The 15,633-nt window shown below is 39.5% G+C and overlaps 1 protein-coding gene across 4 annotated transcripts in view; it reads right to left on the bottom strand.

Moving 5' to 3' along the window:
- Positions 1–15,633, bottom strand: part of CCDC25 (coiled-coil domain containing 25) — a 39,001-nt gene that overhangs the window by 15,284 nt on the left and 8,084 nt on the right. For all 4 annotated transcript variants that reach the window (XM_032855673.1, XM_032855670.1, XM_032855671.1 and 1 more), the window contains 3 exons: positions 14,121–14,160; positions 8,989–9,040; positions 3,914–3,989 (listed from right to left, as the gene is read on the bottom strand). In XM_032855673.1, coding sequence (XP_032711564.1) covers positions 3,914–3,989; positions 8,989–9,040; positions 14,121–14,160 — 168 coding nt within the window. The remainder of the gene's footprint in view (positions 1–3,913; positions 3,990–8,988; positions 9,041–14,120; positions 14,161–15,633) is intronic.

Below are 15,633 nucleotides of genomic sequence, written 5' to 3' on the forward strand. Positions count from 1 at the left end.
TCAATAGACAAATGGATAAAGAAGATACGGTCCATATATACAATGGAGTATTATGCCTCCATCAGAAAGGATGAATACCCAACTTTTGTATCAACATGGACAGGACTGGTAGAGATTATGCTGAGTGAAGTAAGTCAAGCAGAGAGAGTCAATTATCACATGGTTTCACTTACCTGTGGAGCATAAGGAATAACACGGAGGACATGGGGAGATGGAGAGAAGGGAGTTGGGCGAAACTGGAGGAGGAGACAAACCATGAGAGACTGTGGACTCTAAGAAACACTGAGGAAATTTTGGGGGTAAGGCTGGGGGTTGGGTGAGCCTGGTGGTAGGTATTATGGAACACACATATTGTATGGAGCACTGCGTGTGGTGCATAAACAATGAATTTTGGAACACTGAAAAAAATTAAATTAAATTAAATTAAAAAAATAAGTGTCGGGGTGCCTGGGTGGCTCAGTGGGTTGAGCCTCTGCCTTTGGCTCAGGTCATGATCCCAGGGTCCTGGGATTGAGCCCCACATTGGGCTCTCTGCTTAGCGGGGAGCCTGCTTCCCTCTCTCTCTCTCTGCCTGCCTCTCTACTTGTGATCTCTGTCAAATAAATAAATAAAATCTTTAAAAAAGAAAAGTTCTTAAAAAAAAATAAGCGTCTTCAGGTTAAAAGAGACTTATAGAGATATGATGAATAACTATAACATATGATCTTGGGTCAGGAAAAAAAATGCTATAAAGAGATAGTAGTGGGACAACTGGGAAAACAACTGGGACTGTATATCAAATGATAGTATTCTATCCACATGAAATTTCCTGAATAAGGTTACAGTAATACAGTTACTTAAGACAATGTTCCTGTTCTTAGGGCATACTAAAGAGTTATGAGGTCTAGAATTTTTCCATCGAATGATTCAGCTAAAAAAACAAATAATTAGAACATTATAGAGAGAAAGCAAATACATATGGAAAAATTATTGAATCTAAGTGAAGGGCATATAGGAGTTGTATTTTTTTGGCAACGTTTCTGTAGCTTTGGAACTTTTTTTTCAAAATGAAGATTTAAAAAGATCTCCATGTGCATGGTGCTATGGGAGATCTAAACATGGATCAGACAATGGGTCTTGCCTTCCAACACTAAAGGAAGGCAGGTAAGTATGTAAATCACTACTATGAAAAACAGAACTCACCACGGCACCTGGGTGGCTCAGTCGGTTAAGTGTCTCCCTTTGGCTCAGCTCATGATCTCAGGGTCCTGGGATTGAGCCCCGTGTCAGACTTCCTGACTTCCTGCTTAGCAAGAAGTCTGCTTCTCTCCCTCTGCCTTCCCTGCAACAGACACCCCCTCCCGTGGTCCCCACTCTCTCTAAAATAAATCAATCTAATCTCAAAAAAAAAAAAAAAAAGGGGAAAGATAAGAAAAACAGAACTCATCAAATGCTACTTGAAAGGTAGAGGTAAAGTGCTCCAAGAGGGCAGTGATCACCCACGCTGGAAGAAGGCAAAGGCTCCACTGGATCGGTTAATACAGTTTAGTGGTTTAGACAGAAGACTTTTAGGTCAGACTGACTTCAAATGTACCTGCTGCCACACTTCAGAGCTCTGAGGACTTGGGCAGGTTCCTTAACTCCCTTAAGCTCAGCTCCCTCATCTCTAGAATGAAAATAATAATGCATATCTCAGTAGAGTTGATAAATGAAATAATCTGTGAAGTTTTTAGCACAGTGCCAGGCATGTAATTAACGCTCAAGGTTAGCTATTAGTACCATTACTACAACCACTGGGTGGACCTTGAACCTTAGCTTGCATCTAGACATGAGATGACTGACAAGGCAGTAAAACTGAGGAAAGAGAAGACAACATAAGCAGAGGTGTATGGGAAGAAAACAGCCAAGACATGCTTTGGCTGGAGGGTGAAATATGTGAAGGGAAAAAAAGCCTATAGTCAGAGCATAGATGCTTAACTTCCAGCTTAAGAAGTCTGGACTTAACTGTGTAATTAAGGGGAGGCATGTCATAGAAAGTATCTAAGCTTTTAGAAAGTTTAATCTGGCAAAGGCGTCTACAAATAAACTGCCCAGATTCCATGATGACAAACAAGTTTAACTCAATTTCTTGGTTCCGAGAGCCAGAGGTGGTCAAGCAGGGGGTTGGGGGGGTAGATATTTTAACCACACAGCAATGAAAATGGAGCAGCTCAGCATCCTCTGCTGTCAACTCCTGGGTGAGGTTCCTGGGCTCAGCTACTCGTTCTGCTAAGAGAGATTTCACCGGGGAAAGCTGAAGTGGAAAGCAGCGGAAGGCAGTGTCAGAACTCTTCTGTCTTTTCTGTCTTCTCTAAAACTAGTAAACTACAAAAAGAATAAGAAGAAAGAGTCCACGCCCAGAATAAAGAGTCCAGAGATCCCTTAATAAAGTCACATCTCCTAGCCAGGGGCATGGAAAGGGGACAAGATCACGTGAAAGAGGTTGCAACACACAGGAGGATAATGATTGTTTTAATTTTATTATTTTTACTTTAATAACTGAAGCTCATGACTGGAAATCTTAAGAACTCTGTTCTGCTCATAAAAATGGAATGTCCTAAGACTAACTGCAATTTAATGATTTATGGAGTTGAAAATCACTGGATCTACAAGACCAGACTTCTACTTTCTTTGGCTCAGTATCTGACTCAGTAAAGCTGCCCAACTTAGATTTAGGAAACCCTGTCTAAGTGATGAGGAAAGGGTACACTGGCCAACTCTTATCCTATAATCTCCAGCCCTGGTACCTGCTATCAGCTCTGTGTCGGCCCTCTATCCAAACCATATTACTTTCCAACCCTCTAGATCATCTCATAACCTCACATCTCACCAAACTTACCTCTACTCTATCTAACTCTATGTCCTACACCCCAAAATCCAACCTACTAGCTCAACCATTCTTAGCAGACTATCATCTCCTGGCTTCCTTTTTAAGTCCCACTTCCTCCCCCAAAATTATCCTTCTTGACCTGTACCGACTACTGACTGATTAAATCTACTATTGACAGAACTAAACAAGCACCAAGCCCAGAATTGCAGGCCTCCCCTAAAACAGGCCAATTGTTCTCAACCCTCTGTGCACATTACAATCTCCTGGAAAACACTGGAAAAATATGGATACTTATGGATCACCCCAGACCACCTAAATGAGATTCTCTAGGAGATAAAAAGATCAACAGACTTGATACCTTCACAATATACAGGGAGAAGAAGGAATGAAAAAAGAGAAGGAAAGAGTAGGAAACAGGGATATAGAGGTTTGAGTTCCAGAATTTAAGAACAAATGATGAAAAGAAAGACATCACACAGCATTAAAAAATAAAGCCTTGAGACAATCTCTTGCTTAGCTATTAACCTAACCTCATTTCCAAAAGCTTTCTTTCTTTTTTTTTTTTTTTAAAGATTTATTTATTTGTGTGTAAGAGAGCGAGTGAGTCGCTAGTGTTAGGGCAAAGGCAGATGGAGAGACTATCCAAGCAGACTCCCACTGAATATGGAGTCCCACAAAGGACTTGATTTCACGAGCCATGAGATCAAGACCTGGGCCAAAATCAAGAATCAGATGCTTAACTGATTAAGCCACCCAGGCATCCCTAAAAGTCTTTCTACGAACAACACCAAGGATAGGCAAGTCTAGACAAGCTTCCAGTCAAGGTAGTGAGAACATGGTAGAAAGAACTGAGAAAGGACCGGGAATGTGAGAGGGGTGGAGAGATTAGTTTTCAAGTCTTGGACAGGTAGCAGAACTGCCACCTTAAAGAACAAAACAGGGGAAAGGTATATTACAGATTGTTCGTTTGACTCATGCGAAGTCACTTACATGTTTTCTAAAATATATTCAATTTCAGACACAGACATTGGCATTAATTCTGAAAACACCTCTAGGAAAACTGACCTTGAATGCTATTGGCCTTCACAAGATGGGCACAGTCCATCAGGACTTCCTTTGGAATGTCTTCTATCTTCTCCCCCTGGAACATAAAAATAAACCAGATGGTTCACTACCTTGTGACTGATCAATACCAGAGCACTTAGAGGGCTTTAGTGCCTTACTAGGCACAATTAAAAGCAGAAGCTCTTCACCGTATCTCTGAACATTGAAAAGTGAAGTCTATATTACGGGAATGTTTGAGAGAAGGCAGTACAAGTAATATGGAAAATAATAATACTTAATAAGTGGGGGGAAAGGGTATAAAAGAAAACCACCAAAATACTAATTGGAATTATGTCTCAGGAACTTTCTCCTCTCTCTTGTTACTTTCTTCTCTTCATTCTTACTTCTGGAAACATTGCAGGGAAATGGTGCCTATTTTTGATAATTAGAAGTCTTCTTGGCTGAGATCCCTATGACCTTCCTCTCACAGAGATATCTTATGGTCTTGGGTCTCAAATGTCATTTGAGGCAGGTCATCCACCAGCCTTAATTAGGAATCCAGCTCTTTGTGTGTTCGATATAGCCACCACCCACCCTAACGGAAAAATAATATTGACTCATTTTTCTGTACAGATACTGTAACAAAGTCCAAGCTGAATAAGCAAAGCCATTCCAAAAGAACAAAAATATTTCAAAGGCAGAGCAAGCGGGAATCACCTCAGTGTTGGCTCCAACTAGGCATGGGACTAAAGCACCACTTCTGTATGGGAATGAAATGTTTTACCCACCCAAATAACTTGAGATAAATTAAGTTTATTCCATGACGTTTCTGAATTTTGTTTTGTTTTAAAGTGGGGATCACTCAAATACATGAATTTTAACCAAAAAAATACATGATTTAAGTTTGCCACTACTTCAATGACATACCTCATGCTTAGCAATTCCCTGACCACTTAAAGAAAGGATTCTGAATTTAACATCTTAATAATACAATGTCATTACTAAGACCACCAACCATTACACTAGGCCATTAAATGGTGATAGTGATGCCTTCAGAAGCTTCTAAAACACACAGAAGGACATTCTGTTCTAAATAAATTCAAATGAGTAAGTAAAAAACAAAAGAGCTACCACTTTTTAAGTAGCTACCATGTGCCAGGCACTAAGTAAACAGTCATATGAAATAGACAGCATTCACTTTAGCAATGATGAAAATGAACTTTAGCAAGGTTAAGTAACTGGGCCAGGGTCCCCCAAATCTACTAAGTGACAGAGCTGAGAGATAGGCTCTCTTGGCTGAGACAGAGCTGAGACAGGGCTAAGCATTGTAGCAACTGACCCCAGGGTACAGTGCTTTCAGAATTCTTGTGGAAACATAGGCTCTTGATCCTTGATGTTAGGCTACATCCTGATATCCCTTCTTACTACCTGTGTCTGTCACTATGGCTGAAGCGATCTCATCTTTCTGTTGGCTACTTCTAATATAATATGAGCGGACTTAAAACAAACAATCTTTCAGCTTAGCATTATGCATCAAGTCAGAGTGAACTGACTGGAGAAGTCTGAGGTGCTCTAAATATGTAAATGTCAGAATTGTGACTGTGAGCTTTGTGCCATCTCTGTCAACGAGATAAGAGACCTCTAGATAGGTGAGGGTTTTCTACAGGTTTCTGAAAGTCAAAGAAGCCGAGTAAAAAACACTGCTGAAAATCCATGATCTTCAAGGTCTGGGTTGAACTGAACTGAATTCAACTACCAAAAAGTTAACACATACGATGCTTAGCATGTGCTAGGCATTATTCTAACTGCTTCAGTCATTATTCAGTCATTATTCTAACTGCTCAGCTAATCCTCACAATGGCCCAGGAGGACAGGCACTGTTAGCTCCTTTTACAGATGAGAAAACGGGCACAACAAGGTGATCTCCTCAAAGTCACACAGCTAGAGAACCACGGCTCACCTCCAGCAGTCTGGGTCCCCAACCACTTGGTCTGAATCCAGCTCCAACACTCACTTAGGACCTACTAAGTACAAAAGGCTATGCCATTTACTGCAGATTGACCAGGTAAACTTCTCTAAAGAGTATGTATTTTTATAGAACACATGACGTGCTTCCAAAAGAAAATGAAATTAAACTTCTTCTCAAACAAGGAGTAACTGGTGGTAAATGAACTTGGGGCTACCAGTATTACTTCCATTTCCTGACAAAGCAGAGTCTAAAGGAAAAAAAAAATTAATCCGAACCAAAGGGAAACTTGGTAACACCATAATCTACTTACTCTAAAGTTAAAATAGTTCCAAAATGGCAAGAAGTTGCCAAGGAGAATCCAGACTTTTGTTCCATCAGAGTTCAATCTTCCTCTTTTTCCTTTACAACACAGCTCTCAAAAACAAACAGTATAAATAAAGATGTGGCACATTGTTTAACCTTGCTAATAAATTAAGTGAATATTATAATCATAATGAAATAGCATCTTAAATTTATTTAAAAATTGTCAAAAGATTGCTATTGTTTTTGTTATAAAATCCCAGGAAAGATTTGGAAAACCTGTATTTATCAGGTAGCATTTTAAACTAGTGCAATTATTTTTAGAGGGCAGTATCTTTTGGCTCGGTGATTCCATTTCTGAGAATCACTGCAAAAAACTTAATTCAAAAGAAAAACAGAAAATGGTTCATTAAAAAAAAAATTTCTTATTGGCAATTCATAACGCCAAAAACCATAAAGAACTCATGTTCTGACAAGAGAGGTTCCGTATTAATTGTGGCACAATATCTATCAACTCAAAGCATCCGGTCAAAACAATAAATATGAAATACAGTAAGATGAAAAAGCTTATCAAACTGTCATTTTAAAGAGTAATATAATTAACTAGGGGAACTAACAATTGTTGCATAATACAACAGGATGGAATGTAAACTGAGACAAAAAAAATCTGAGTGCGTGGCATGACATCACTGAAAGGCATCGGGTAAAAAACGGAGCAGCTTACAAATAACTTTGGAAAACAGTATTTTGACTGGAAACTATAAGGCAAAAAGATAAAAATAGTTGCATATAAACACTGTACTATAGTTGATAAAGTTGTTTTGCATGGGGAGATACCCGAACAGATCTGAAACCACTTATACAAATAGTGGAGTTGAATAAGCAAATAGATGGTGGATCGTGGGAACCAGGCTTCTTGCTCTGGGAAGGAAGTAACAGAGAAGCAAGGAGAAAAGGCTAGAATGGCCTCTGTAATAACAGATTAGTCAGAGACATCAGTATGAGCTCATGTTTAGCTTAAAATAGATAAAAATGGAGACACAGAAACAAAGGTTCGTAGGAATTACTAACATGTGTTAGTATACACACATGTAGTTCCTAGCTCTGTAGCTGACATATACATACATGTAGTTCCCAGACCTCGGAGAGGGCCTAGAAGCAATGACACTCCTGGAGCAGTGAGCACACCACATCCAGACTTGGCTTCTAAGTACCATTCCCCCATAAAAGGAATCAACGTTCCTTGGAGAAAGGGCTGATTCTAGGACTGTGCAGGGAAAATATAAGACAAGTCTACAGCATCTTAGCGAGCCAGAAAGTAAGGAAGTGCTCAAAAACAAAAGGATGGGAGCATATCAAAGGAACACAGAAGCCAGGCTGAAAGAGCTCCGACTGAAGCTGGGACAATTTCAGCAACCAAATAACACAGAACTGGTTTATAACCCAGAGTATAAAAAAAAATATAAGTCCACAGTTATACAAATAAATTACTGTATTAAATATACAGGGGAGAAGAGGTAAATCTTCCTTATATATGTAAATACTCCACCCACTGCAAGAAGTAGAGCTTAATTCCATCCCTACCCCCTTGAGTATGGGCTGGACTTGATGATTTGTTTCCAAATAACAGTATGGAAGGGGGGAGAAAAATAACACTCCAGTGGGCAAACCTCACAAACACTGGTCTGGCTAGGAGATGAAGGTTAGCCACGTCAGTGCTAAGTTCTATCAATGTATGTACCCTTGACATGATGTGATGAGGAGGGTGCTCCACCTTTGTGCTATTTCTTCCTCCAAAACCCAGAACTCCAGTCACGAGGAAAACATCAGATAAACTCAAATTGAGTGATATTCTGTCAAGAACCTGGCCAGTGCTTCTTAAATTGTCACGGTCATGAGAAATACGGAGAGTCTCACATTTTCAGTGTGAAACTGCCAGTATGAGAGCCTAGGCAGATGTGACCATTAAACACAGTGTGGGACACTGGGCTGGTTCCTGGATAGAAGGAGGACATTAATGGAAAAACTGTGAAATCAAAAATAGAGTCCAGAGTTTAGTTAACGGTAATGTATCAATGTTGGTTTCTTGGTTCTAACCAATCTGCCATAGTCATGTAAGATGTTCACAATGGGGGGAAAATAGGCATCGGGTCTAGGGGAACTCTGTGCTATCTGTGCAACTTCTCTCTAAATCTAAAATCATTCCAAAGTAAGACATTAAAAAAAAAAAAGTAATACACATAGCCAGTATATACACCCTATGATTCAACTGTTATAAAATATAATAGATGAATGTAAAGATATTAGAAAAATAGCGCTTTTATGTTACTAGGAGACACTGCATTTTTTTCCCCTTTACTATTCTAATGCTGTTTTAAATGTCTCAAAGAAGCCCCTGATAACTGGGAACATCAGTCCTCAGTGAGGCAGGAGAATCCCATGAGTGTGAGAAAAAAGAACCACACATGATCTCCACAGGAAAAGATAGAGGTCCAGAATTGTCAACTGAAATGAAAGGGAGAGGAAGCAGAGGTGACAAACCACACAGCTGAACTGGCAGGATAATTACACCAGTCAGGGCAGTGGTTCTAGCTGGGGTATATGGACGATGCCCCCTTCCAAGTATCCCAAAATCACCAGACTTTCCCTTAAGTGATGTTCCAGGTCAGGGGTAAGACATCTCATTTGCTCATTTTTCAACTGTTGTACATATTTATTACTTTAAGCAATTTAAACTGCACAAAAAAAAAAAAAAAAAGGCCAGAGAACAAGATAGGATGTTCATCCCCAGAGAAAAAGTCACGAGTCCACGTTTAAATCCAGTTACCTTATGTAATCGAAGGTATACATGAGCCGAAGAGAGTTTGTCCACATGAAACCTACAAAGAATGAAAACCACTTTTAGCAAGAGGTATAAGACAACCATCTCCTCAGACCCCTTGCATTTAAAGCATTCCAATCCAGAAAGTATTAACTCAGTGCTTACCACATGCCAAGCACCACAGGGAGTATAAAACACAACCATCGCCTCTAAAGGCACTATCAACTGGGAGAGGTAAGATAAACATGAAAAGTTCTGCAGCTGTGTGAGACGAAGTGCCAAGATGAATACCAGAGAAATGGAAATACCCTGGAAAGGGTGATTTTTCCAGTGAGAAAGAGCTACCCATGACCAAAGGCTTCTCTGAAGGACCAAGGTTTAGAGAGTCCCTGAAGGAAGCAGAGGACTGAGAGAAACACAGGGAAAGGAATTTCAGGTGAGGAGAGAAGGGAATGAAAGATGTCATCAAGACTGCAGTGTTGCAAGCCTGGGAGACTGGTAGGACCACAGGGGGAAATACTTTACAGTTGGAGAAGACACCAGCTTGGGAAAAAAGATGAGAGGTTTGGTTTGAGACATCCTAAGTTTCAAGGCATGGCAAAACAATCCAAAGAGAAGCACAGAGTAGAAAGAGTCATAAAATGGGTCAGACCAACAACTCATCCTACCTCACATCTGGCAATGGCCCTAATACAGGCCTTCTCGGAAAGCATGGGGCGTACCCTTTATGATACTGTCCTAAAAGCATTTGGAATGTCCTCCCATCTCAATGTCCCAAATAAAACCTTACCTTTTATTAAGGCTCTATCACCCGCCAATGTAATGAAATCTTTCTAAACTTAACCCCTTTCTCACCTAGTCTAGTGTTTAAGGTTTTCATATTAATAATTCACCAAATAAAGTTGACTTTCTCTCTTTTCAACATCCAGAGATGCCCCCAGGATTCTAGCACCAAACAACAGTAACACATGACGGTCACTTTGGGATTCTGTTAACTTGAATTGTCTCTTCCTTAGTCCATAACGTCCCGGGCGTAGAGTTTTCAGTAAAAACCTAAGGAGGTTCCACTGCATCCCATTATGTATTTCTGAAGACATTTTCTTAGCATTAATGTATCTTTCAGAAGTGAAAACAGTCACACACTCACACCTAGTACAAGATGCAGACAGCGTGATTCTACATAAATGTTAAGATTACGGTGTTCCTAATATTCTTTTCAACAAATTAAGCATCTTGTTAGTCACTGTGGATACAGAAAAAAAGTACACATTTTTGGCAATCAATGATGACTAGGTTTTTTTTTTTTACTTTTTATTTTTTTAAAGATTTTATTTATTTATTTGACACAGAGAGAGAGAGCTCACAAGCAGGCAGAGGCAGGCAGACGGGGAGGAGAAAGCAGGCTCCCTGCTGAGCAGAGAGCCCGATGCCTATGTATCCCTATGCCAGGCTCCATCCCAGGACTCTGAGATCATGACCTGAGCCAAAGGCAGAGGCTTAACCCACTGAGCCACCCAAGTGCCCTCTAGGTTTTATTTTTAACCATTACTGCTAGCCAGAAGTGGATACTGATTTTTCCCCAACTGCTTCATTTACTCATTTGCATTCCCATATAAAAGATTGCTACTGATTATCGTCTTCAGCTTGGCCTTTTCCATTGGGGAAAAAATGTGTTTTTGCAAATCTAGAAATTCTCTATCTCATTACTCTCTTTCAGAATCTTAGGAAAGACCCCATTAGGAAGCAAGTTCAGCTGAGAAGTAACTCCTCCCATTCCAACTTGTTTTAAACCACTTCTCCACTTACAACAACTTTTTCCCATATACACACAGTAGTTTAATTGTATTCTGATTTCCCTTAAGAAAAGGTCTCTGATATGGAATTTTGTCAAAAGAATAATTCAATGTATATCTAAATCCCAAAACCCACACGGGAATATATCACTGCTGATACACACCAATTCCATGCCAGTAGGTTAACCTCTATGAGGGCACAGGGAATGCAGGGAAATACAGGGCTTGGTTGAACTGTTAAAAACGAACAAAAAACCCCCAAAAAGCCAGCTCTACAAGTTTCCTTAAAAAAACCTTTCCAAACCTTCTAAAATGTTTACTCCAAAAAGTTTCAATTATGCCCATAGTTCCCTAGTTCCTTCTTGTCCTTGTTATCTTCCTCTCTCTTACTTCATCCCTGTTTTCTTTACTGAATGCAAAGACTAGAAAGCTCAATAAATGAGTGTCAATGACTGGGAGATGCAGAGATGCAGACCCTCAGAACTGAGTCATTTAACTCCTCAAAGTGGGGTCCCTGGAAATAGTGTTCACTAGGGTGTCTGGAGGCAATCTATTTCTATTTTTCTATTTTCTTTTGTTTAAAGATAAACCCAGTTTCATTCTCATTTAGTCCCGGGAAAATCCTTTGCTTAAAGGTGCCTCAGAAGGTTTTCTGGTATAAACTCAGGTAAAGTTCCAAAGTGTACCTTGGAGAGACACAGGTTGGAAAAATCACCTTGGAATGCTGATCAACTGAATCATTCCTAGCATGCCGAGGAATGTTCCCAGGATTGCCAAAACAGTCCTGAAACTGAGGGCTGGCTATTCCACCTTACATTAGGCCTCGAATAGCTTCTGAACGTAAAAGTCCATCACTTCCAACAACAGTCATTAGTCTCAAGAGTTGGTCAAGATGGGTATCAAGGTATCTATAGACATTAATTTGGTTAAATGGCATTCCAGGAGAGAGTAAACCATAATGAAATAAAAAACTCAACTCAGAACACATAAGGCATAGAAATTTCTCTTTCATGTATTTAATTTTTTAAAAAATTAAGGTAAATTGATTTCCGTGGTACATCTGAATACTCTGAATATGGCACCTTTACTAGGCAAGTATTTACACCTCAAACGTGACATGTTAGAAATTCACAGCAGATAACTACAAAACAGAGGCAGCCATTCTCATTTCCCCTGACAGGATCTGGAGCTCTTTGGGTTTTAAGGACAACTGAAATAAGCCAGCTCAGTGATACGTCCTCAAAATGGAGATACCAGAATGCAGTTATTGCGGAGAAATGTCCAGTAGAGATGACTGCTAGAGAGGCAGAGAGTTAATCAGGAAGTTAACAAATATTTATAGGACACGTATCCAGGCTAGGTGCTATGGTAGGTAATGGGATGGGATAGTAAGTAAAGTGATCATTGTCCTCATAAGGCGCATAATCTAGAGTTCCAGGAAGGTAAGCAGTACTCAATCCAAAAGCCCCTTGGCAGTGCACACTGCCCACCTGAGGTAAGGGGGAACCAAGCAGTGTCTACCTTGAGGACCCCTAATTTTTGAGTTCAGAAGACAGGCCACTGTGCTGGAAGAGGGGGCAGATTGAAAAAAAAAAAAAAAAAAAAGACTTTAAAATTCCTCAGGTTTATAGTGCCTCCTGGCTCCTGGAATGCGGACTTCAGAGAAGACAGACAGGAAAGCATTTCCTCTTAGTCATGAATTACCCCCTCCATCATGGGGTAGACTGAAGCAAGAGAGAAGGTGCCCTTTGGTGGGTACCTGCAGCTGGGCCCGGGGGTTCTGAGGATGGCCATCTCTGGGGGGAGCTTAGGTTAACCTCTGTGCAATAGTTTTCCTATTAAATGTCCAATGCTGTCCACTTTAGAAACTGAAGCAGCCCTTCTAAAAAGTGTCTAACCTCTGTCTCTCTAGGGAATTGAGTGAAGGATCCAGGCCTACACTTAGGAGAAAGGAGGTCCAGAGAGAGCTGCAGCAATGGCCCAAGGGAGGAAGGAAGTCACCCGTAGCCAGAGAGCAGCAGCCGAAGGGAAGAAAAAAGTTGGTACTTCAGAACTCGAGCCAGCTGGGGAAACAGCAACAACCAGAGCACATCTGTTCAGTCTCCCAGAGCCTTAGTTTCTTCATCTGAAAATGGGTATAATACCAGTAACTCTTTTACAGGGTTACAGTGAAATTAAAGGTATTAATAAAGTAAACACCTACCAGTACTTGGCATATAGTGAGGTATTCAATACGTGTTTGTTATTACTATCATGAAAGCAAAAAGGATCTGTGTGCTTATCTTTAGGGACAGCACTGTGGGGAGGGGCGGTGTTTGTGGAGTTGTGGAGACCATATCCTGCTCTCTATATAGAATTAGGCTCCAGGAAGAATAAATGAAACAAGACGGGATCAGGAGGGAGACAAACCATAAGTGACTCTTAATCTCACAAAACAAACTGAGGGTTGCTGGGGGTCAGGGGGTCAGGAGAGGGGGCGGGGTTATGGACATTGGGGAGGGTATGTGCTATGGTGAGTGCTGTGAAGTGTGTAAACCTGGCGATACACAGACCTGTACCCCTGGAGATAAAAATACATTATATGTTTATAAAAAAATAATAAATAAAAAAATTAAAAAAAAAAAAAAGAATTAGGCTCCAGGAGAGACACATCACAAGAATAGAAGCTGAAGACAGAAAAGGAACGCAAACTGAGCCCAACAGTGTTATGTGAAAGACATAGGAGTCCATGCCCTCCTAAAAGGTTCAAGGTCTGAGAGGTAGAAACACCCATATGGCATTCTAAGGCAGTCGGAAAAAGAAAAGAATTCAACTAAAATGAAGGAGTTTTTTGATCATTGGTCATCGTCCTTTGGGCTGGGTTTTGTGAGCAGCAAAAATAATCTTGGAAGGAGGTGAAGAAAGTAATTATTATGTTTTAGTTGGAAAGACAAAGGGAAGCCAGACTCTGTTTTCTTTATAGCTGGACCTGGTCAGATGCTCTATCTATCCCATCTACAGGGAAGCTTCTATTTTCCTCATTGCAACTTGTGAGGCCCTCACTGATTCTTTGTCCTTTTAGGAAGAATGGTCTGAGTGTGTGAGTGAGGTGGTCTCATTAGCCCACTATGAGAAGACACATATGAGGTTAAAGGAAAGCCTAGGTTCCAGAGGCCTCTGTGGTCATCCCTAGTTTACACAGCAACTGTAAATGAGGGGAGCCGGCAGGCAGCTACTTACCACTGACCATTCATAAACAAAATGCAAAGCGTTAAGTTCTAGGTTTCAACATAAAGATCAGGTGGGCTGGCCAAATCTAAAAAAAGTAAACAAGGCATAGAAAGCAGAAGCAAAATTATTTCTTACCAAATATCTTCAGGCCAGCCATGCTTTATTAGATCTTCATCTATAGTGAGAAACAAGAAAACAAAGAAAAGGTTAAAAAAAACCTGTCAAATGAAAATATGCCAGAGTTTACAGTAAGCTGGGGAGTGGAGAAATACCAAGCCTTTCCACAACCATTTCTCTCCCTTAATGGAGGAAAGAGTAATTCAGAGAGGCTATGATGCTTGAAAACACAGGAAAAAGAAAAATTTGTAAAAATGGTTTTTACATTTGGGCCATGATAATTGTTATTATTCTTATAAAAACACTTCTAAGAAACTTCAAAGATATTTCTACTAAAAGGTAGTAAAACTTCAAATCAGAGTACCTAAGAAGTTAGATGAGGTCTTACAAAACTGATGCACTGTAAGAAATTTATTTGTTAAAATGGTTTTGCTAATCAGCAGACCGCATTTTACTTTTTTAAAAAAGACCTCTCAATTATAAAATTGTAGGACATTAGAAGATACAACAACCACCAGAAGTATAAAAAAGGAAATAAAAATCACCTAAAATTCTGTCACATACAAAAGAAAAGTAAAATAGAAGAAATAGCTAGAAATTAAAACTGTCTCTCTGGGATGGAACATGGGTGTTGGAAAGGATAGGGTGAAAAACAAATGTTTTTATGATACGCATTGTTACTATTTGAAGTTCTAAGCTATGTACTTGTTAGAGCAAAGTAAAATAAAAAATGAAAAAGTTCTTTGGAAACAATGACTACTTAATTCTATCATGTGAATAAACTTTCTACTGTTCACATTTGGACTGTTCTTAATAATAAATACTTTAGTAAATATTTTTAAAATAAATATGTCCATATTCCTGATTATTTCCTTCAAGCATATTTATAAAAGGTGAATTATTCCTTCAAAATGTATACTTTTACATTTTTAAGGCTAATAATATATTATCACTACAGAAAAATAATATCATTATACACTTCCAATAGCCACATTAATAATTAGAAACTAATTGTGTTTAATACAAAAGCATTAAAGTATCAGACACAAGGTTAAAAACTGTAAGGTAAACAAAATGATTAATGTGATGATTTAAAATGTACTCCAGAAAGTATAATCTATCTAACTTGAAAGGGGTATTCATTTTCCAGAAAAACAAAGGGATGATAAATCTTGGATGAGGGTACTCTTAGATACTGCAGACACCATAAATTTTCTGAAGGGCTTCCTACTAGCTTAAATGGGAAGCTGAGCCAATAGCCAACAAGTAATCAAAAAAAGTAAAGGGAAATACAAAAACCTCTTTCCCTCAGCCAGGCCATGTTTGGCTCCCTGGTGACACCTGCTGGCTAATAAAAAGAAAACATCTGAAAGCTTTTCAGTAAAAGAAAATTATTCAATTAAAAATTCACTTGTGTTCCACGTAGTCACTTGTCTGAAGTCATCAAGGCTGTTTGAAATAAGTATGAAGTGCTAGGAGCACAAGAGAATGGGGTGTTTTAAAAAAAATTTAATATTTTCATACAAAGCTG

This window comes from Lontra canadensis, unplaced genomic scaffold (assembly GCF_010015895.1).
Source record: "Lontra canadensis isolate GAN:19392208 unplaced genomic scaffold, GSC_riverotter_1.0 scaffold10, whole genome shotgun sequence".
In the NCBI taxonomy this organism is placed as follows: Eukaryota; Metazoa; Chordata; class Mammalia; order Carnivora; family Mustelidae; genus Lontra; species Lontra canadensis.